At 36.7% G+C, this 25,392-nt stretch overlaps 1 protein-coding gene across 1 annotated transcript in view; it reads right to left on the bottom strand.

The window, feature by feature from the left end:
- The window catches only part of GPM6A (glycoprotein M6A), a gene marked incomplete at both ends in the record, with an annotated part of 118,205 nt that overhangs the window by 12,865 nt on the left and 79,948 nt on the right, over positions 1 to 25,392 (bottom strand). The window contains 2 exons of the mRNA XM_084232442.1: positions 11,013 to 11,169; positions 23,732 to 23,924. Of these exons, the coding sequence (XP_084088568.1) occupies positions 11,013 to 11,169; positions 23,732 to 23,924 (350 nt within the window). The remainder of the gene's footprint in view (positions 1 to 11,012; positions 11,170 to 23,731; positions 23,925 to 25,392) is intronic.

Here is a 25,392-nt window from a genome sequence, read left to right as displayed (position 1 = left end):
TGCTACAGAACCAAATTAAAATATAATTTTGACTTTGAAAATGAGGGTCTTTTGATTTATTTCAGAAATAAACCAAAATTTATTTTTGTGAAATGTAATGAAAAGTTATTCATATGTCTTTGGTAGAGTTGAATTAGAGACTTAGTTTCAGCATAAGAGATGAGTTTTTAGATGTTAGATTAAAAAAAAAAACAGATGCATATATTGGTAGATGAATGAACAGCTCATAAATGATAGATGATTTGTATGGCTTCAAATTACTTCCAATTATTTAATCCATCTCCTCTACATATAAGTCATCTGTATAAATATGCATCCTTAATTGTCTAAGCTAACACTTGTATTGACAACTACAGACATAATAGAAAAGGAACAAATAAGTCTTAATGGCCTGAGGGAAAAATACAGGTTTAAAACCACACATTGTTTCAAATTGATTATATAGCTTAAAGTAAATTATCTGTCACTGGATTTATTAGCATTGCTCATGATACAAGTAAATAATTCATTATATGATGTGTCCATGTAGGTAAACACCAAACACTACAGGTCTCTACTATGAAATATTAATAATTGTGATAAATCCATATCCATCCTAGCAATGTTCTAAAAGTGTGATTTGGCAGAGACATTTCCACCTTATACACTCAAGATGCACCAATACCTGGTCAAAAAACACCACAAAATTCATGTTCAATGTAAAGTTGTTTAAAGTGTAGTAAGTCAAATATTGATGATTTCACTCATATGTTGAATATATGGAAACAAAGGAAGAGGCTATACTAAACCAAAACAAAACCTAGAAATTTGACTGCAGAATTGAGGCTACCAGATCAGGAGGGTAAGCTCTAGGGACAAAATGGGGAAGGAACAATGGACCATGCTAGATAATTACTGGGGCCTTGGTAGTGGGTGTGATGCAGTAACATACACCTCAAGAGGTGTGAGCGTGTACCCCTAAATCATATACATATATGTTGTAAACAAATGTTATCTTAAAATGATACAATTTAAAAAATTCAGTACTGAAGTAAATATCCCTAAATGGCTCTTACTCCTTTCAATAGAATTGTTAGTTTCCATCACTTTTAGAATTATTTTATTTTGTACCACTAATAAGCCCTAGTATGTGGCAGGACTTCACTCAGAGAAAACAACACTTTCTTTTACTCATCAAAAGAATAAAATAACTCCTTGTGGAAATCTAGACATTTGGTCTTGAAATGCACTTGACTATCTAGGGTAAATACTTTTTTGACTCTCATAGAGATAAAGGAAAATATCACTTGGGTGGTTTTTCTCCTTTTTCCTTTTGGGAACATGGAAGACAACAAATCAAGGCCTCCCTGGAGGCACAAGGAGTTAAGCGCAGCACTGTGACTATGAAGCTATCCACAGCCACTGCAGCACGAGTTCAATCCCCGGCCAGCCAGAGAGCTACCCACATGGCGCAGCAGACCTCCCTATCTTGCCCGCTACTCCCCTCAGCAGTGTATTTCATTAGGTTCGCCTGTTCTGCTCTCCACTCTGTCTCTGGTGAATCCTCTCACCCACCACACCTCTGGCCTGTACCCCAGTTCTTGGATACATAAACAAACAACTCTTAAAAAAAAATCAACAGCAGTGCATTGTGCTATGCGGCTGCTGACTCAGAATTCCTCCCTTTTCTCAGTCTTCCCTATCCTAGCTCATCATTCTTTAGGTACCCGGTCTAGTGAAGAAGGTCTGTATTGATTAACATTCTCTAAGTATCAGTTCTCATTTGCCTCTAACATGAATCCCCTGTATGATATGATGTGTGTCCCCTTTCCGTTCTCTGCCATTTGAGTCTAATCTGCAAGTGGGTAGAGATCAGTTGATTCATTGACAAGCACTGACATGCCACTCTCTATGCCTCTAACCTAAATGTCACATTTATTAGCAAAAAAGGGGACTGAGAGCTTGCTGATTAAAGGCTTTTCAGCTGGGTTGAATCTAGGCTTCTCTTTGTACTTGATAAAATGGGAGAAAATGTTGATCTGATCACAAGTTTGTAGTGAGGCTGTAAAGAGATAATATGTGAAAAGCAGTTAGCATAGAAACTGACACATAAGAAACAGACCAGATATGAGCTATTTTTCTTCTAGATAGAATTACTTTGATTATTGCCACTACCACCAAGACCTATGTTTTGTCTGAATGATAGGGCTATACAGAATAAGGAAATTAGATTTCATTTCACGTTTGGAGAAATTGAAAGAATAAGACGTTCTTGAGTCTGGGAAAGTTATTCAATGAAGGCTCTCACTCAAGGAGAAAGGCTCCAGAAAATTTGGAAACCACCCCAAAACTGAAGAATTCGTGTTAATGGAAATCCTTTGAGGAAAAAGCCTTCTTTATTAACATTTTCATTACTTGCAATTGTAGATCTCAAGGCTAATTTATAGTCTCAGGAACAATGAACGTGGTACAGCAGCTTGAAGTACATTCCTTTGGAGGCGAAAAGCAACTCCAAGGTCCATGGGAGAGTAATCAGCATGCTTTTGACTACATCCTCTCTATATTGTTTTTCATTCTATCCCAGGGGATTTTTCAAAAGCTTCTTTTGAAGGTGCTGTTCACTGGAGAATAAGACTTATCATTCAATAGGTTTAGATTCAAAGTGGAACACTTTGAACTGTGTTGCTGTTGTTATTTTACAAGGCAATAAAAGGTATGACTCTTGAAACCACAGTTCTGACTCAGATTTTCTTTTTTCTGCAAGCTATAATGTTAGGGAAAATTAATACAGCTGAGTGTTACAGAGTAAATCTGTGTTGTGAGAAAATATTTTTATTTCTACCGATGCACAAGTTGTGTTTGAAGAAAGATACAAAAGAGTCACAGTGCATAGTCACTGAAGAATTCAAATTCAACAAGCTTCAAATATAATTCTGTTTTCCTATTTTATGTTTAATCATGGAATCTAAGAATGACGACTTAGAGCTGTTATTTAAACTAATCAAGTATAACACTCGATAAAAACGTGCTCTGAGTAGTAAATATAATATATAAAAATTATCATGTTGATGTCCAGATTATCATTGTTAGGAAATGAGAAAGTGAGAATCTGACTACTACATAGATAGGCTGCTCTTATTTTTAACTAAAACAATATCTGAGAATTTGAACAATTCTTCTGATCTTGAAAAAATATTTTGCCTTTATTAATACCTATTTATAGATGAAACACTCCATGAAAATCAACTCCACAGTATCTGTTGGAAGTGAAAACAAACAAACAAAAACTGGAAGAAATAGTGCCTCCCTGGTGGCGCAGGCAGTTGAGCGCAGTGCTGTGAAGCTGCCTGCAGCCTCTACAGTGCTGGTTCGATCTCCACCGGCCACAGAGATACCCACATGGCACGGCAGATGGCTCCTGTCTAGCCCGCTGCTCCCCTCAGCAGTGTATTTCATCAGTCTGCCTGTTCTGTTCCCTGCTCTGTCTCGGGTGAATCCCCTCACCCTCCCGCACATCTGACCTGTAACTCGGTTCTTGTATAAATAAATAAATCTTTAAAAAAAAATGGAAGAAATAAAAGTATGATGACTATACTTGAAGTCAGGAACAGTTGCTGTTTATATGAGTCAGACATACCATATAAGCTTTTGTGAACTTCAATTTGACATACATCTCCCAAATGACTGTCAGGTAAACAAACAAACAAAGCGGCTCATATAGGAGGTCACTCAACTATGCACATTGTCCACAATAAATCTTACTTTACAAATAAATACAGAGGAAGTTGTTTGACTAGTAAAATTAATTACTTTGTATTTCTAAAATAAAGGTTGAGTATGGACAGAGGAGACCTATTTTTGTTGCATTTGGTGTATATTGCCTTAGAAAGTAAGTTTAATTTCCAGAAGCTTTGGCTCTATTTGTAGGAAGGAGGGAAGGCTAAGTCTTGAGTAGTCTGGATGTGTAAAGTGTCCTCATTGGCTTTTCTTATTTAAGCCATGGTTTAACATATCACTCACATATTACAATTTTGACCATTCCCCCTACCCCCATTTGACTAGGAAAAAAAATTCAGTAAGATTTCCTGTTTGGGTTAGATTAATTTACTCATTCTTGAATGGTAAAAACTGGTGTAAAATGATAGGAATTGGCTGCCAGATTCAAAATTAACATCAAGCACATTTCATTATCACATCATTATTTTTGTACCAATTCATCAGAGCATGCAAATGACAGTCACAATAAGCACCTTCTTGGTATACTAGTTCTTACTTTGGCTTTGTTTTTATTCAATATGCATTTATTGAGCTCATACCAGGTAATAGCATTAAATTCAACAAAATTATTACGAATTATAACTTAGGTAGTTGTAATTTTAAAAAAAACAAGAATATGTAATTATGATTTTGATCTCAACCTGCATATACCAATCAGTGTTAGGAATTTAGTAGGGAGACTGAAACAGGGAACTACAAGAGGCAAGGTTTTTCATAATCTTTGGAAGAAAGTTAAATAGATGATTATCCTTGATTGTGCAGCAATGAGAGTACAGGTTTCTTAACTTGAAAGTGACTTGCAACATTAACTGTTTTCCATCTGAACTCTTGTGAACTTAGACTTGATGCCTAAGAAAATCACACCTTGTTGAGTTACAGACTTTCTGCGACAACTTTAGCAGATGTGTTCTAGTCAAGATAAAAATAACAGCTTACAAGTCAGCATCACTGATGAAAAGGAGTCGGCTGACTGAAAGTCTCTAAGTCTGTGAACTACCTAACCACTGAAAAATCATTCCATATATTGGATGCAATGTTATGACATAATATATGTGCTGTAATATATATCTTATGATACAATGAACTGTTTCCAGGTATAAGCAGAAATGAACATAACGGATCTATTGATAAATGCAAAGTGTCTGTAACCAAAAATATACAGTCAGGTTCTACTATTGTTAATACTATTCCTTTGTCATTAACTACTTTAAAGCAGGGGATATAAAATATTTTGCTAAACATTAGCTTAGTCCCATCATTTTACAATAGTATGTTTTTAAGGAAAATTTTCTTATTTACAACGGATTTAAAGAGTATCAATTCAATCATTTTTCCACTTTAACAACAAAAAAGAAGTATCATTAGATTTGGTGAAAGACGATAATAGCTCAAAGCTTAGAGACCCTGTTTCACTAAGTAGACCTCAGCTGATGGATCACAGCCTCCGAGAGCAGTTTTAATCAGGGCCACACATTAGATCATCTGAGAAATAAGAGTCAGAAAGAGATGCTCAGGCCTTTCCCACGCTACAGTAGCTGTATTTTAAACATTTCTAACAGTAAATCTAATGAGCATCCAGTATTAAGTACTACTGATCTATTGGAATCAAAATAAGCTCTAGTGAGTACACTTGAGAAGACTTTTTGATGTTCTTATACTCTTCACATCTTATGCCAGTATATATACATAACTGGGATAGTTTGCCAGAAATTCATGCCAATGTCAACGAAACAGCCAAATGTCGGGATGAGTGAGGAACTAGACATGAACCAAATTTGTAAATCAGGATTTTTCTAATTCAACACTCTTGAAATTTGGGGCCAGAAAGTTCTCTGCTCTGGGAAATGTCCTCGTCGTATTAAGTTTAGCAACATCCCTGGCCTCTACCTACTAAACACCAGTTTTACAATCAAAATTTCTCAGTGAGTCTTTAGTGAGAGAGGAAGGAGCTCTAGTTTGAGAACCACAATGCTAATATGAGACACTCCCAACTCAACAACAAGCAATGGACACCCGAATATGCTAGCATTATCCATGCAAAATTAACAATATTGAACAGAGTGGGTGCTGTAATGTATATAATGTTAAGTTTGATGTGGGGAAAACAGTTAAGTTATTATGCAAATTACTTGAAAATATCTAATTCTCATCATTATTTATATATCATAGCATTATTTTGGCCTCATTACCTAAGTCTAAGTACTGATAAAAAATTATTTAAAATAACATTGTGCTATGATCATGGCAGCTTGATCCATAATTGCTAAAACTTGGAAGCAACCAAGCTGTCCTTCAGCAAGAGAATTGTTAGATGAACTCTGGCACTTCCAGACAGTGGAATATTACTCAGCACTTAAGAGAAATGAATTATCAAACCACAAATGTCATGGAAGAGGAGGCCTCCCTGGTGGCGCAGGGGTTAAAGACACAGCGCTATCAATCTATCGCCAGCTACTGCAGCACAAGTTCGATCCCCAGCCAGGGACCTGACCCACATGATGCACCTCTCCTTTCTCACCCAATGCTCCCCTCAGGAGTGTATTTTAGTCAATTCTCCTGTTCTGCTCCCCACTCTGTCTCTGGTGAATCCTCTCAACCCCCACACCTCTGGTCTATACCCTGGTTCTTGTTTGCATAAATAAATATATCTTAAAATAAAAAACTCAGGGAAGAAACTTGAATGCCTATTACTAAGAGAGAGAAGCCAATCTAAGAAGGCTATAGGATGAGAAATTCCAACTAAAAACATGCCAAATGGGAAAAACTATCATCACAGTAAAAGAATTCAGAGGTTGAATGGGTTGAGCTCAATGGATTTTAAGGTAGTAAAAATACTCTGGATGATAATATAATGATAAATAATTGTCATTATACATTTGTGCAAATCATTAGAATATATGAAACCAAGAATAAACTCTGATGTCAGCTATAGACTATGGGCAATGATGATGTCTTGGTCCAGGTTCACTGATTGTGACTGAAGTACCACTTGGTGCAGGATTTTGATAGTGAACATGGGATTTTGTTGGTGAATGCATCTTACTACATATGGCAACATCACATACATAATAGATGTAAGGGCAGTGGGTGAATAGGGAATCTCTGTACCTTCTGCTTGATTTTGCTATGAACCTAAGACTGCTCTAGGAAATCTATTAAAATACTTCCTGTAATGTTTTCTTCTTTCTTAACTTGCATTAGTCTTATTTATTTAACAAATCCATGCAAATATTCCTGAATGTAACACATGATCCATGGAATTCACAGCTTTCTGATCAACTGCCCTATTTTATTTTATTTTTTTAAAGCTTTATTTATGCATACAAGAACTGGGGTGTCGACCAGAGGTGCAGGGAGGGTAAGAGGATTCACCACGTACAGAGTGGGGACCAGAACAGGCAGACTGACTGAAATACACTGCTGAGGGGAGCAGCGGGCAAGACAGGAAAGGTCTGCGACACCATGTGGGTAGCTCTCTGGCCGGCAGGGAATCGAACTCCTGTTACAGAGGCTGCAGATAGCTTCACAGTGCTGTGCTTAACCCCTTGCGTCACCAGGGAGACCCCCAACAGCATGATTTTAAAGATTCCATTATAATTTAGCACTCTCCAGATTACTCAGTGATTCTATCCTCCAAAACCTGATCAAATGTCTCTTGACTCATTATTTCACCAATAATGAAAACTTTCCGTATGTCAATAAGGTATATTTGGGGTCTTCCCGTTGGCACAGTGGTTGAGCGCTGGGCTGCGAAGCTGCCCCCAGCCTCTGCAGCGCCAGTTCAATCCCCGGCCACCGGCGAGGGTCCCACATGGCGCGCAGACCTCTCCTGCCACCCGCTGCTCCCCTCAGCAGTGTCCTTCGGTCCTTCTGCCTGCTCTGCTCCCCGCTCTGGCTCTAGTGAATTCTCTCACCCTCCCGCACTTCTGACTGTACCCAGTGCATAAATAAATAAATAAATCTTAAAAAAAAAAAAAGGTATATATGGGTTAATCACACTTCTGTATCACAGACATTAATTAACTCCTCTATGAAAACACTCTGGGTTACCTATATTTGTTAATATGCCCAGGATGCGTGTGCTTAGGTATTAGTGTCCCAACTATTCTAAGTAAACTGGGCAGCTCCCCGGGGAGAGCTTCCAAGGGGAAGGCAATGATGAGATGGGTAACTTTTCTGCAAGCTTGGAGCGCCAGAGAACACCAACCCGACAGAGGCGACGGGAACAGATCCATTCTTTCGCACAGTTCTCAGAATCAAGTGCTCACACCTTTGACCGTGGACCAGAACTGAGACAACACATTTCTGTGATTTAAGCTACTTAGCAGTACTTTGTTACAGCTGCCCTAACAAATAATGCACATACTTTCAAAAGTTTTTATTCATTGTTTTAACTCCTAGAGCAGGTAGATTTAAAGAAAATAATTGTGTTAATTTCCAGAGAGAGTAGTACATTTAAGAACTCTGTTACTTCAAAACTGGTGGGCTTAAAAACCTAACAAGAATTTTAAAATCTAACAGGATCTATTCTTTTGAGACTTACATTGAGGTCACAATGGCAATGGGAAATTTTAAGAAATAAGAAACTTAATGGTGGGTGAAACACGTATCTCCAGATTTCAAAACATAAGACATTTTGTTTCCAAAGTTACAACTGAATAGGCAGAAGGAATTAAAAGGAAATAAATGTATCTATATTCATTAAACTTAATAAGTTCACATTTAATATATCAGTAACATGTTTGAGTTGTACTCAACTTGGTGTCATTTAATATTTAATTTATATAAATTTTGTTACTGCCTCATGGTTCTGCCTCAAATCTGCTGGGGGGAGAGTAAAAGAGGGCTGATAAAGAAGTGGGAGGGGCATCTCAGGAGGGCTGACCTGATCATTACTCCAAAGATAAATAGTGTGCTTTTGAGTTTTTTTGTGCCTCATATTCTGGATTTTGAATGATAGCATTTATAATTTTGAAATGAACTTGAAATTTTGACAGGAGAGGAAGCACAGACTGCAGATTAAGTCATGCTCTCAAAAGCATTCTTTACAATAATATAACAAACAACACAAAACACAAACAAACCCAGAGGTCAGGAGAACAGACTGGAGGTTAGCAGAGGGAAAGCAAAGTGGGGGTGACTGATCTGTGCAAAGGGGGTCAGCTGCATGGTGACAGATGGAAGGTAATCTCCTGGTGGCCAGCACAGGGCAGCATGTAAAGACGTTGAATTATAATTTTGTAGAACCTAAAACTTAAATGATGTTATAAACCAAGCTACCTCAATCAAATAATAAACAGAAAAGATCAATATTTTGTAATGACATAGCACAAAAAAATTCATTACGAAAGGAAAATATGGATTAGCATCCTCTATTCAGAGATGTAATGTTGCATGAAAATTAATAGAACTTGTGCTATTGTAGCTTGTTAGTTACATCTAAATTTTTATACAGCATAGCAAAAACAGTTCCATTTTGTACTAATTCTGGAACCATTTTATATAATATGGTTTTTGAAAAAAAAAATTCTACCTTTTAACATTACTTAGCATTCCAAATAGAAATGCAGTGATAGCACTTTCAGAAAGACATTTTTAAAACTAAGACTGGCAAAACGGTCAACTCCTAGAACGTAAGGTAGACTAAGATGTAATCTACCTACAAACTGAAAAAATAAAGCAGCATGGAAGCAGGAAAGAAGGGAAGATACACAGCAGGAGAGGATGGTTGATAACTGGATCCCCACTGGGATCTGACTGAATGATAATCAAGCAGGGTGTATAGTGGTCTTGGCTCTGGGGGTGCTAAAGTCACATTGTGGGCTGGTGTGCCCCCCCCCTCCCCGCTGTCAGTGTGGAGATAGGCAGGGGGCACTGGAAGCCTGTCCGCTGCCTCACTGCCTCTGTGGACTGGGGAAGGCAGCTTCTGCTTCCGCCTGTTTTGCTGCAGGGAGCTGGGGGAAAAGTGAAAGAGGGGGTGCTAAAGAAGTGGGAGGGGGCATCTTGGGAGGGCTGACTCCCTGCTGTGTTGCCTCTGGAGGTGCCCACGCAGCTGCTGCCATCCTTCTGGTCTGCCGGGTGACACAATTGTGACTACTATGGGGAAAAAATGTGGTTTGTGTTTTCCTTTACCAATTCTTCTTGGAAGTCTCTTTGGGATGTTTGAATGGCACCCAGATAATTGATAACTACACCGAGATAAGGGTTTTCTTTTGTGACTTTTTTACTTCTGCACATAATCCTATGGAGGAAGTTTACAAGTTGGCATGAAATCCTATCCTCAGCTGCTCTCTGCTTGGCCAAAGGTACAAATATGCTTGGGGCATCTGAGCTGTCCCTTCTCTGGTGATGATCCTTCATTTTGTGGACAGGTAAATGGTGATCTGGAGAATGTAAGTAACTCACTAAGACACACAGTGGTGTCCTATTGATACTGTCCTGGTTGTAAGAAAAAGTCTATCACTAACTGAATGCACTAGTCTCCACTGGCAGAATGCAGATGAATCCAAAATCAGAACCTGCTTTCTCAAATAGAGATACAGCTTAGGCATCACTGATCATTGGCCCCTGAATGTTCCTATTTTATTTTTTAAATTTAAGACCTTTAACTTTATTTCCTCCAGATCTAATTTGATGACACAGATGCAAAAGTCAGGTATTATATTATAATAAGCATTAGCCCCCAAAAGAAGGGAGTCTTATGAAAATTATTCTAAAGACGACATATATCTGTGACATAGGCAAATTATTTTATCAGATTACCATTACTACTGACACTGAGTAAAATAATACAAATTGTTACAAGTTAGTAAAAAAAAATGTTTGGTGGTTAACAGGTATTTAAAACTTTTCTGTAAGACTGAAATGATTTATATCATTCCTGTATTAATGAGAGCGAAGAGACAGATGGAGAAATAATGTTCATAAATTGAATATGGATTTTTTTTTGATATTGTACATATTGTATGGGAACCCCAAACCCCTTTGAAAAAAAATTGAAGTAAACCAAGTGAAGGTTTTGCTGCCTCTAGGACAAAAATTACTTGTGTTGCATGATTTAAGAATTTGAAACTGAGTTTTTACATGAAATAATCTAAATTTAGAAAATAGTATCATTACGAGTTAAGATAGCCATCGCAGGAGGGAATGTTCCTGTGTTAAATAAAAATACTTTAATTCTTGCATGATGAATACAAACACCTGTGTGCTATTGAAATAAACCCACATTAAATGCTGAACACAGACAAATAACATACCCAGGCGCTCACGCATCTGCCGCAAGTGGTGATTTTGAAGTCCCCATAGAGATCTTTGATGGCACCAGTCGTGAAGAAACCTTCCACCATCAGCAAGATGCCGTACACAAAGAATGCAGCTGCAATGCCGTAGATCACATACTTAAAGATGTCAATCCTGGGGGAGAGAAGAGACAGCAATTTCCTTCAATACCTCTTCATGGCGGCTCTGCAGAAATGGTTCTCACAAGCTTATGGTTCCTTTCAAATAAAAGTTGTAGAATAACTATGATATGAATGGATGTTGGACTTACGAACATTTATGCTATAATACTTTATATATATACATATATTTTGTTTATATATATATTTGTTTTGTCCCTTCCAATATTTTTTGACAAGGGTTTTTTCATATTCATATGTTTCTTCCTCTTCCTTTCCAGCCCCCCACTTCCCCTGGCTCACACCAACGTGGTCTTGGATAAAGACATGAATGGCATTCTAAAGGAGTCTGCTTATCATTTAATAAGTCAGATGATCATCTAATCATAACATAACTTCTCAAATTTTGTCAGAAGTCCAAATATAAAGGTTTATGTATATAACAGGTCTTAAACCGTAAGTGAAAAGAGGAAGAAAGTTTGTTAATGATGCATTTGTGATAGTGACATTGCCTTCTATAACCTTATACTTTTGTCATTGTGACATGTCAATTGTAATTTCGTTTTTATTTTACGCTTACTGTAAGTCATCACTCATAGTTTCTAGTGATGATCATGCCATTTATGAAAAAATGTGGTTTACAAATAAATTAGATTGCTGCAAGTAAGTCTTTTAGACAGAGTCACTAATGGTGTTATGTGGAATTGGGCCGAAGCTACGTTAGAGCATAATTCCATGGAGGAATAGGGAGTTTCTCTTTCTTTTCTCACAAATGAATGCCCAGCTATTGAAGCAGGAGAGACAAATAAATGTCCATAATCTGCATTACTTTTTCTGTCACTCTAAATACTATATAGAACTCCAAACCCTTTGGAAAGAAGAAAACCATAAATTAATGGACAGTTTTGCTATCTCTAGAAACGGGGCTAGTTCTGGAGTCTGGTTTGTGGGAGGGCTATGTATTTAATGAAGATGTATTGTGCAGTCGTGATACCCATCTGTAAGAAGAATGTTATTTATTTCTCATTGTCAAGCTTCAGTTTTACACTCTCAATAATTAGAAGATAAGTGGAGTAGATAGGGTGGCAGCAAAGGATGGAACAATCCTGCTGACTTTATACAAGAGGGAGTAAAGGGAATGGAACACCTGATCACACAGATGGAGAACTAGAGACTGTATGTTGTGACAATGTGTTTAAAAGAATGCATGTGGTAGTGTACATGGATGTGTTGTGTTTAAACGAGTGAGAAGAGGGAAGAGCACAAGGGACTATGGTAATGGTGCATAATGAATTGGTGGTGGAAATTCTATGGGGACTATATCTGAGAAAAGAAAAGAAAGCAAACATTGTAAAAAAAAAAAAAGAACAATGATGTAAAAAAAAAAAAGTGCCAAAAAAAAAAAAAAGAGTGAGAAGAGCTTGCTAACATTCAATGTAGTTTAGTGTCTGAACAAAATCAGTTTCACCTGGCTGCAATCTAGGTGTTACAGGTCCTCATTCCCTCTGGGATTCTAGAAGGATTTCCTTATGCATTTCAGCTTCTAGAGCTGTGTTCTATTCATTCCCTGGCAAGCAAGTCTTCAAAACGAATAGGTAACATGATGTTTCACTTGTCACACTGCCTCTTCTTCTCGAGTCATGTCTCTGCTTCTCTCTGATAAGTATATTTGCGTTTGGATTTAAGATCCCCCAGGATAATCCAGAAGCATATCCTCACCTCGAGATCCCTAATGTAATCACAACCTCAAAATTTCTTTAAAATTTTTAAAGTAACTTTCTCAGGAACCAGGGATTAGGTCTGGAAATCTTTGGAGCCCATTATTCAGTTGAAATTTTCCTTTTACGCCCTCTGTGCTAGCTTCTTTCAGAGCTTCTCAAAGAGATGGCTAATTTGGGGAAAGAAGATCATATATGATGAGCACGAAACAGCTTGCTGCTGAGACGTAGGAATACTATTCAGGAAATGGTGGACACGTCAGAAGGATACAGGAGCCAAGTTAAAGTTTCTCCCATTGGCTGAGTCTAGAACAGTTTGAACATCAAAGTAATTAAGGGTAGCGATGGCTTATAAACTTTTAGGAAATGAAAACATCCTTAGTTTATATTACTGACACACAGACAAACAAACAAGAGAATGGGGGAATGAAGGGCTCTTCCTTACATCAGAGTCCCTAGTCCTGATTGGTAAAGATGGAGAAAGTTTTGGAAATAGAAGATGAGCATTTGGTGACCATGATAGAGATTGGATCAAGTAAGACATGCTCATAGATGCTCACAGAAGGCAAGCTTCAAGGAGTAGAATATTTGCATGATCTTAAGTGTGACCTCACAAATTATTGATTAGTTACAAGGCAAAGAATAGCAACGATGCATTACAGAACTCTAACTTCATCTTGATCAGATGATCAAAATTAGCATCATTACTGAAGAGTCCAGAGGATGTCATGTGATTTGGTGTGATTCCCTGAAAGGAACATACATCACTTAATACAATGTCTTAGCCAAGAGGGAAGAATGTGAAGTTAATCAGGAAACACCAGATAAACACAAAATGAAGAGCATTGATTTAATAAAATGGATGTGGGATTTGTATTTCCCTATAATGTTAACCCATAAAGATGGGCTGTGAAAGTGTTCCAGATTAAAGGGCACTGAAGAAACATGGCAAATAAATGCAGTGCCTCCCCCTGAACTGGATTTCTTATTAGGAAGGGAGAAATACCATTAAATTCATCATTAGGTCAGTCAAATTGATAAAAATGGAATGAAAACACTAGATTTGAAACAAGTATTAGATTAGTATTATAATTCCCTAAGTTAATTAACTGTACAGTGGAGATTTCTCTATGTTCAAATATAATTATCTAAAGAAAGGAGATGCCAAAAAAATAGAATGAATGAGATAAAGTGTTATAAAATAAAAGTTGTACAGTTGTTCTTTGTATTATTCATTTTCTGCAAACTATAAATTTGAAATTATTTTCAAATAAAAAATTTTAGTTATTCTAACCAATTTTATGGAAAAATGCATTAAACTAATTTTTTCAGTGTTCACGATATCCAATTAGACCTGTAAGTTGAAATTCTCAGAATCTCTACAAGCATGAGAGCCTCATGCAATTCATATTGCCAGCCTAAGCATCCTGACAAATACAATTGTGCAATATTTTGATTTTCATTTTGCCACAAGTTATATATTTATTGAAATTGAATGTTTATTTATTGAATTCAAATGTCTTAGAAAGTTTTTCTTGAAAGAGTTTAAGGATAGACATTTTCTAGTATTAAATTCCAAATTGTGTTTCAAAAATAAATAATCTAGCATTATTTATAATAGCCAAGAACTGGAAGCAATCCATTGATTGACAGATGGATAAAGAAATTGTGATGTGTGTGTGTGTATATATATATATGGAATATATATAAACACAATGGAATACTACTCAACTACAAAAAAAGATGGAATCCTGCCATTTGCAACAGCATGGATGGACCTAGAGGGTTTATGCTTAGTAAAATAAGCCAGAACAAAAAAAAAATTAAAAAAGCAATTACTGTATAATTTCATTCATATACAGTGTGAAGAGAAAAATATAAACCAGATGAACTTATTAAAACAGGATTAAAATTTTAGACTATAAAACCAATTAGTGGTTACCAGAGGGAACGGGAAAGAAAAGGCAGGTAAAATGGGGTAAAAGGGGGACATGATATGGCAAAGGATAGATTTAGACTTTTAGCAGTGACCTTAATGTTGTATATATTCATGCAGATTTTCAACAATGAACATTTGAAACTTATGTAGTATAATGCTATTGTTGTAAAAATAATTTCTTCTAAATCCTTCTAAAATTTAAGTTACTATACATGACATTAACTTACTGGCATGAAGCTTTTACTTGTGAAGAAAGTATTATTTCATCCACATGCAGTTAATCAACTTAAGATAACAAAGAAAAATATGCTATTAGGAAAATGAAACTCTGATATCTATAAAATTGAGTTTATGAGATGTCAAAAAGTGCTTTACAAACTGGTTAATAATAAACTCTCTGATTATGTGCCCATAGAAGGGGCAAATGGAGAATCATAAGTCTTACTTTTATTTCACTATTTTTGTTTTACAAAGTAGCAGCTCAAATTACCTCTGTCTTAAGGAATTAAGATCTCCTTCCTAGATGCTAATGCTCAAATTTGAAAATATTTCTGTTTGAATTGATTATAAAAGCTATAAATTTTCATTGTAGAAAAATGGAAATTAGCCAGAAAAACAGACTATTTACTGTTTATCTTCCTAGTTTTTTTATCCCCATGAATGACAATTGGTTATCAAAATACTGCTCTGCAAACTTAAGTCAACATTTTAAGCCATTATATAATTTAATTTTATTTTTTTAAAATTTATTTATTTATTTATACAAGCACTGGGTACAGTCAGAAGTGCGGGAGGGTGAGAGAATTCACCAGAGCCAGAGGGGAGAGCAGAGCAGGCAGAATGACGAAGTACACTGCTGAGGGGAGCAGCGGGCGGCAGGAGAGGTCTGCACGCCATGTGGGAACCTCCTCTGGTGGCCGGGGAGCAGCCGGGGATCGAACCAGCGCTGCAGAGGCTGCAGGCAGCTTCGCAACCCAGTGCTCAACTGCTGCGCCACAGCGGAGGCCCCTATGATATAATTTTATCAAGATTTTTTAAAGACTAAGGCACATTCTATCATTAGGAGGCATTATAATATTTTAGAAATGTCCTACTTTAGTTTAATGGTAGAAAAAAATAATGCCCCCTCCCAAAATATGTCCACATACTAATATCTAGACCTGTGAATATATCACTTTAGTAAAAGAGGCCTGATAATTAAATAAATGATGTTTTGATTGGGAGATTATCCAGGGTTATGTGGGTGCATTCAATATAATCACAAAGATCCTGAGAAGTGAAAGAGATGCAGAAGATTCAGAGTCAGATTCAGAGAGAGATCTGGAGATACTACACTGCTGGTTTGGAAGATGGAAGGAGGCCATGCGCAAGGCATGCAGGTGGCCTCTGGATGCTGGAACAAGCAAAAATCTGGGTTCTCCCCTACAGCCTCCAGATGGAATACAAGCCTGCCAATACCTTGATTTCAGTCCGTTTCAGTAAGCTCAGTCATTTCAAGTTTCTGACCCCCAGAAGTGTAAAATAATAAATTTGTATTGTTTAATCCATTAAATTTGTTGCAATGTGTTATGGTAACACTAAAAGACAAATGCATCCCTATTACAAACAGCATGGTAACCAATTGTTTTAGAGAAATCTTGTGCACTTTGTAGCCTGCTTGCCTGGGATAAATTCCTAGAAATTTTTAGGCTTGTATTTTCAAAATGGTGTCCCAGAAAGCTTATATCAAAATAAAGATGCATTGATAAAGATTAAGAGTATCTGCTCTTTGTTTCCCCATATCAGCTAGTATCATTTAAAGATGCTTTACTTCTAACATGCAAATAACAATGTAAACCAATGCTAAAATAATAAAAAAAAATTTAAATTATTTCTCTTGGTTTAGCAGTGTGGGTGAAGCTATAGTTACAACCTGTTAGTCAACTGTAATCTCTAATAACATATTTTCATATTTCGCCAATTTTTCTACTAGAATATATTTCTGTTGCTGAATTATTTTTGCATTTATAAAAATTAGTAACTTTTTCCTGTAAACTTAATATTTTTCTCAATTTGCATGTAGCTTCTAATACTTTATATTATATGAATGAGTAAATTTATGTTGTGTCAAATCTATAAATCTTTTCCTTTGTGATTTTCTTCTTTTGCTTACATAGAGAGAAAAAAGCCCTAATACTAAGGTAGTAGTTCTTGATTAAAGAAGTCTAAGGTTTAATAAGTGAATTATGGATCACCAGCATCTCAGGGCTAGAAAGTTCATTAGCAGTCTTGGGTGACAGGCAAGTTATTACATTCCAGGGCAGAAAACTAGCATTTGGAAAGCTCTTTATATAGAGCCAGAAAACAATATGCCTGTAAATTGGATTCCTTTGTTTGCTTACGTTTCTCTCTTGGAAGCACAAAGAACAAAGTAATTGTCCTTCGACCCAAAAACTTTTAAAATATTATTTGAATGAAGTTATCTTTATTGTAAATTTTTTTTCTAACCTGGAAGTATTCCTGGATGTTAGAAAATCTTTGAATTCTTATCCAGCCTAAAATTAACCCAGATGCTTACCTTAGGTGAAACCTCTCCTCTAGTCAAACAGTAAATCAATATAAATATGATGGTGAGCCAGGTGTGTCCAGGGACAGAAAGATTTAGGAAGCATTATAGTGGCCATGCTCAATAAAGATATCACCATCATCGTAATAACCATCATCCTCATCCTCATCATTGTGTTCATAAATAGTTGTGTAGCACAATTATTTTACAATGTCAACTTATTTTATCCACATAACATGCTTAAGAAGTAAGGGGCATTAGGAAGTCCCTTCACTAATGATGGACTCAGGCAGACAAGTTATTAAATTGCCCAAAGTAAGACATGTAGTGAGCGCAGGGTGTATATGAAATAAACCTAGGGTCTTTGGCTCTGAACACTGCAGTACGTCATCTCTCTGTCTAAAGTCCTTATGGTTTACGTATTTGGTTTTGTTGTGGTTTTTAATTAGTGGGGTTTACAAAATTATTTTTTACTTATTTTTTATTGAGGCAATTGTTTACAACACCGTGTAAAGATTTAGGGACTAAGTTCACACCTCTTCAAAGGTAAGTCACCACACCACACTCACCTGCAAAGCACCCCAGTCTTTTACTGCTAGGCTGCCCTCCCACCCCTGTTCTGTTCCCCCCTCTAGTTGCCTCAATTCTCCAGCCATATTGGTAGGATTTGGTTTTGGTCAGTCCGTTGGTGTAAAATCATCCCATCTTTGTCTTTCATCTTTGACTCATCTCATTTAACATGATCCCCTTCAGTTCCATTCATGTTGATGTGAATGGCAAAAGTATGGCATTTGTTTATGACTGAGTAGTATTCCATTGTGAATATACAACACATCTTCTTAATGCACTCTTCTGTTCTTGGGCACTTAGGTTATTTCCATAAGTCTGGGTACTGTAAATAGTGCTGCCATGAAACCTACATGTGCATATATCCCTTCTAATTCATGTTTTTGCATTCTTGGGGACTGGACCCTAGAGTGGAATTGCTGGTCATATTAGTATATCTATTTTTAACATTTTGATGAACCTACATGCTGTTTTGCATATAGGTGGGGCCAGTCCACATACTATTACTTTTTTTGTTTGTTTTTTAACACTCACATGAGGACTACTAGTCTGGTATAAGTATGACCTAAGGAGATGCTCACTATTTTATCAAAAGTCAGGAATTCAGTACGGTTTCCTACTGTAAGTGCTAGCTAGCACTAACATCATTTTTAGCCCTCCAAGATTATCAACAGTTTCGCTAATTTAGCTGATCTTCAAAATTCCTACATGAGGAAGATTCCAACAATCTGTTTTGACTGTCAAACTACTAGGTCAGAACAGTATTAGCACAGTGCTGTGATTTTTTATTGACCTAAGAAATCTTGCTTTGTCTGCCCATGAATTCATGCTCTATTTTCCCTTTAATTTGGATCCATTACACTACTAATAATGTACCCTATTTCATTAATTTGCAAGGAATAAACATAAACTATAATAAACTTAAAGATTTACATAAACATGAAGTTAACTGAGAGCAAAACCAACACATTTATTTTATCTTTGTGTACTGCCTACTTCTGTTTTAGACAAATAGAAACTAATTTTTGTTATTAAGTATCAAAGAACTCATTATCTAGTAAATTCAGTTTTTAATGCACTGACTTCAAATCATAGTCATAAAATACTGAAAATAAAATATATCCACTCTGGAAATCAATGGCACCATATCAAGGAACTTCATTATATCAAAACCCAAATACAATCTTTTTCTAATAAATTGTAAAGGGGGTAGACTTGGATAAAGGCAGTTCCTTGTGCATTCTTCAGAAGAGTTACTCAAGAAGAGAAGCCACTTAGCAAATTTAGTGGTTTGAATTATTTTATATCTCAATTTTTAACCAATTTCTAAATTTCATTTTCTTATATGGCTCTGTTTTGCAGAAGTAAAATGCCCACTTCTTGCTCACTCGGTCAGATGTAATTTTTGGAACACAATAAGAACATCATGCCAACGGGCTCTCAGACAAGGAAGTCTGAATTACAACTCAGAAAATAGATCTTCTTATCACATAACAGATAGTGACACAGCAATGAGCTATATCAGGGTTGAGGGGGGCTAAATGGCTATGCCAAGCTAATGCAATAGTAGCTTGACTGTAGGATTATCCCTAGTGGGAGGAGTGGGTTACTTTGCACACTTATTGTAATAATAAGATGTAGTCAACAAATGACTATAATATTAAAGGTTTAAACTAACAGATCATGGGAGAAAAGCTTCTGGGAAACCACATATGTGAGGACAGAGAGTGTGACATTAAAAAAATACTTTAATTTAAAAACCATAAAAATCTTTGAGAGATTCACTCTTTTTTATTATTTATTTATTTATGTATTTATTTCTTTATTTATACAAGCACCGGGTACAGTCAGAAGCGCGGGAGGGTGAGAGAATTCACCAGAGCCAGAGCAGGGAGCAGAGCAGGCAGAAGGACCCAGGTACACTGCTGAGGGGAGCAGCGGGCAGCAGGAGAGGTCTGCGCGCCATGTGGGACCCTCCTCCGGTGGCCGGGGAGCAGCCGGGGATCGAACCGGCGCTGCAGAGGCTGCGGGCAGCTTCGCAACCCAGTGCTCAACCGCTGCGCCACTGGGGAGGCCCAAGAAATTCACTCTTTATGCAGGTGTCCACATGTCAAGTAAAATATGACAAAATTAATCTCTGGGTGAGATCAGCTGAAGATGTAAATATTACATTGCAGATGATCTTCCATTGGTGAGGGCTAATGGTATGTAGAATTACAGGTCCAAAATATAGACTATATGGAAATAAAGATTATCTGCACACTTATTTAAGAGAAGCAGGTTTGGCATTCTAGGTAGGTGATTTGTGAAACAGATGGGTCACATATCAACAAGCTTGCCCTTCACGTCTCCCTTCAGTCCTAGAGATGAGGATGACATTGATATACATGTATGTGTTTAAGAAGAGAGAGAATGGGGCCTCCCTGGTGGCGCAGGCAGTTGAACGCAGCACTGTGAAGCTGTCCACAGCCTCTGCATGCTGGTTCGATACCACATGGCACAGCAGACCTCTACTGTCTCGCCCGCAGCTCCCCTCAGCAGTATATTTCATCAGTCTGCCTGTTCTGTTCTTTGCTCTGTCTCCGATGAATCCTCTCACCCTCCCGCACATCTGGCCTGTACCCCAATTCTTGTATAAATAAATAAATCTTTAAAAAAAGAAGAGAGAGAATGCGAAGGGAGAAGCTGAGATAAAGAAGGGAGCTACTTCTCAGATCTCAAGGCTCACAGACGGAAGACTGTGGGCTTGAGCAACTGGCTTTATCTTTTAGCTCATGCTTCCAGGAAAAGGTTTCTTTTCCTGTAAGTCTAGAATGCACGTGAGCTTAATTTGGTTGAATCATGCAGAACCATGGAGAAAAGAAACAACTCCATAAATCTCAAAGTTGGCCAACAAGTGTTTCCCTCACAATCATGCTCTTGCATACTTTTCTAACTTGCCTTAGCTTATTTCCAAGCAAGATGTACTGCCTGCAAATACATCTTTCACTCACCTCCATTTTGTATTTCCTTATTTTACTACCTCGGCTTCCCTTTCACCTTATCTGTTCTTCTGTTATCCTAGTAAGGCAGGCTCTCTGGGGTCCCTAGCACCTATAAAACCATGTGTAGCCTTTCGATTGATCACTTTGCACTGCTTCACCTTCCCTTGGGTTTGTGAACTATTTACTCACAGAGAGGAATCTTAATTCCTTTAGTAGCTCTCCAGAGCCTATTCCACAATGGATTTCAGTGATTTGAAGAGATAATTTGAACACTCAATATTATCCCAATCAGAATGGTTCTTTTCCTCTTTCAAAAATGCATTATTGATTTCAAATGTAATTTTCAATACAGCACACCAAAATAAAACTAGCAAAATAAGCAAACGATCTCTGATATTTCTTTTAAACCCCCACACAAACTACTCCTTCCAAGCTTTAGTAGAACTCTGTGATATATTTGTCACATATCTGTCATAAATAAGTATCTTGACAATTGTTTCCTGACAGATACAGTTACCTCATGCCATTTATTAGGGCTATGATGTCTTACAAATTCTTATTCTATAACTAATTTTAGCCATTTGAATTTCATCTAAATACAGAGAATCCGTAGATTTTAAGGACATCTGTGGTAGCTTAAAATAATGCACAGTGAAAATATATTTTGTCCAGTGTAGGCTGAGATATAGCTAAAAAGAAAATGTCAGTTTTATCACATTAAAATACATCCATCCAATCTTTTTCTTAAGGTTCTTTGCAAGCTAATCTGAAATAATCCAAAGCATTTTCAACAGTTTAACTGTATACTAAATAAAGTGTTTATAAACTCTCAAAGACTGATTCATGCTAATGATTTAATTTCATAAAAATGGATACACTATTTATGTGGGCTTAAAGATTCAATTTAATGGGCAATGCTAATATTTCAGAACTGATTTGTAGAATAGTTTTTTGGTAAATATAAGGACAATGATGAAGTTCCTTTATCTTTCTTTTAGGTTCTGACCTATAAAATTTGCTTTAATTCTTCCTTGCCATCTGTCAGCAGCATTGATGAAGCTCTAAATTGATACTTCAGAGGCAAGGATTATATCTCAAAAATATACTTGTAATTAATGAACAATTCAGCCCTTTCCTCCTCTTAATCACCACATGGAGGCAGGGGAGAATAGTTAATATATTTGTTTTGCTGTATTATTTTTTAAGCAAAATTTCACAAAGGTCTAAGAGCCAATATACTTTAGATAAATACAAATTTAACAACTTCCCTAATTTTTTTTTACTTTATTGACTTATGTAAATGGATAAATCATAAGATGAGTTTTGCAAGTACCAATTATGCTTAAAATATATACTTTATCCACTGCCTCCAGGGTTCAGAGCCTATACACCCCCAAAGTAAGACATTCTTGCTCTATTACTTGACAGAAATGTGCAAGTCTTTTGATTTTTCATTGGCAATTACTAACTGTAATGAACAAAACATAACTTAACAAAAATATCTTCCACAAGAGAATCTGTATGTAGTTGATGCATTATTTAAAAAAAAACAGCCATGTGATATATTTTTTGATATTGGAGTTGGGAGAAAAGTTGACGTCTAATTAGTAATTGGTCTGGGTTGGCCACTTGTTACATTAAAGTCTTAGTTCGTAAACACACCAAGTTAAAAGGCATTGCTCTGAATAAGTAAAATATGTGATGGACTTATTTTCTGATGGATTGTAAGAGACACAAGCAAAGTCACCCTAACTTTAAAAGCATCCCATTCCAGAAAAACAATATACAAATTAGGTGCAACATGAAAAAACATTATCATCATACAGTATCACAAAGTATGAAATAAGAGCAAGAAGTTGTAGAGGGTCATAAATTTTACAGTAATTAGTGCAAATACTAAGTTTACTATCAGTGGAGATAATGAAATAAAATGTCACCGAAGTTATTTGGGGAGCCATGAAGTTACTGAGCAGACTATCTAAATCATCAATTTATTTGGAGATAATTTCTTCTATAATTCAATTCTAACCTTTACTCTTTGTATTAGACAACAAAGGTTATGAAACTTGAATAACAAATTCTTCTTAGTTCCAGACTCTATTTAAGTTACCTTTCTAGAAAATATTAATAGCACTATAATTTAGAGACCTCGGGCATTTACATCTTATTTTAACCATAACTGGTGCTTGCAAAATATATCTTATAATTTGCTCTTTTACAGGAGTCAATTAGGATCTTCCATGGAATTTAATTAGTCACATTATTTCTTTGAGGCAGGGAAAGAAAGATGATATACCCATGTTGGAGATAATTTTTTTTTAAACACAGCCTATTGTCAAACTTCAAATGGGTAAAAAGCCCAGCTTGCTGGCACATAATTGGAGGTTGTAAGGCTGAAAAGAAATCAACCTGTTCTCAAACTTGACAACACACATAGAATTTGGGTGATTTTCCTAGAATTAGCAGCAGAGACTACATTACTTTTATGCTTGGCTCTGTGGCCTCTTCTCTGTTATAGTCTATTAGAACAGCCTCTGCTCAAATTAGAACAAGATAAACGCAAGTATGCCCCCTCAAGGGAACTGGATTTAGGATAAAACTTTACTGTCAAACTAAAACACAAATGACTTCCAGATGAAGTGGGTGTCTGACCTGCTATGTGCCCCATATCCATCATAAAAAATGATCTTTTGACTCAAGTCTATGCCCTGAAAATACATACATTTTTATATATGTCATTGCCCCATTGACAAAGATCCCTATTGAGTCAACACAGAAATATAAACATTATTCTCAAAATAAGAAGCCCCTCTAGGGTGGCTTACATGGTGAAGACGTCCAGTGTATCTCCAGCAGTTCTGGCCATCTCAAAGTAGGTTTGCAGGATGTTGACTGTTCCAGAAAGAGCTTCATGACCGCAGCCACAGAACAGGGCAACCCCAGCATAAAGCAGGATGGTGGCGATGAGGGAGGCATAGGGAATGCCCCCCAGGCATTTAATACAGCACTCAAAACACCCTGCAGAAGAACAAGAAGAAAAACAATAGAAATGATTTTTTTTAATCTAATAACTTTTATTCTCCTCTCAAATTTCAGGATAATGGGAAAGTGTGCTTGCATGTACAAATGACACAAGGTCAGTCATGTCAATCAGGTCCTAACATGGCCTGAAAGGTATAAAAATATAGTTGATTAATTATAAACCCATACTCCACAGACAGGAGAAGACCTGTTTCCACTGCAGGCCCCTATTCAACCCTCAAACCAACAGGACCGTGTCCTTCCCAACCCACATATTCTATAAGAATTAGTCTTCACCAAACATGCTTGCTTATCATTTTATCCTGTCTTTATTACTCTCAAATCTCACAAGCTTAAGTTTTTATTTCAATGCCATTTATTCTTTGGAGCTGCCTACAGCTGTATGAACAGTGAGCTGAAACCTGTTATAAACTCAGCTTAGTGATGCTTGACAAGCAATTTTATTAAAAGTGAAAGAGGATTGAGTAGACAATATGCAAGTGTGTTGCCTGCATTCAGGCAACTTATTTTAGTCTTCAGAGTTCAGATACTTATGTATGTTATTTTTGTAGTGAGTCATAATGCCAAATCTATTTCTTACTATGGTGCAAGTTTATTAAAAAGGAAGAAGAGAAAAATACTTTCCATGGGAGAAAAATACTTTCCAGGCCAAGTTAAAATTCTGACTTTACCTCTGCGTGTATGTGTGTTTTTCCCCCAAGCTTATTCTTTTGATTTCATCATTTGTAAAATGGTGACTGTAAGAATTCCCCTCCTATGATTCTAAATGGAATTAATGCATAAAATAATACATAGCACAAAGTAACTACTTACTACTGTTACTTTACCATTACTAGTTGTAATTTTAATTATTATTAATGTTATTTATTATTTTGTGGTAAATTAGGTCTTCAAAAATGATTTGACCATAGTAATATCTCTTGATTTTCTGAAGTTTCATCACTTTATTTTTTTTTAAAGATTTACTTATTTATGCACACAAGAGCTGGGGTGTAGGACAGAGGTGGGGGAGGTGAGAGGATTCACCAAAGACAGAGTGTGGAGCAGAACAGGCAGATCTACTGAAATACACTGCTGAGGGTAGTAGCTGGCAGACAGGAGAGGTCTGCTGTGCCCTGTGGGTCAGCTCCCTGACCAGGGATCGAACTCCTGCTGCAGTGGCTGTGGATAGCTTCATGATGCTGAGATTTAACCCATTACTCCATGAGGGAGGCCCTCGTTACTTTAGTCATTACTTTGAAAGATGTGTTTATACATTTAGTCTGAAGTGTCAGAAACCCATTGCTACTTTCAGTAAGCAATCAGAATTCTCTATGTGAGCAATCAGAATTCCCTACGTGATTCCCAGATATCTTCTTCTAAGAGATTAACTAGTAAGGGTTAAGTCTTAGCTTTGCAATGGGAACTACTGATGACAGTGAGCACTGGAGACACTGTGGTGAGC

The sequence above is a fragment of the Talpa europaea genome, assembly GCF_964194135.1.
Source record: "Talpa europaea genome assembly, chromosome: 4".
Classification (NCBI taxonomy): Eukaryota; Metazoa; Chordata; class Mammalia; order Eulipotyphla; family Talpidae; genus Talpa; species Talpa europaea.
This window is presented reverse-complemented; position numbering and strand designations above follow the sequence as displayed.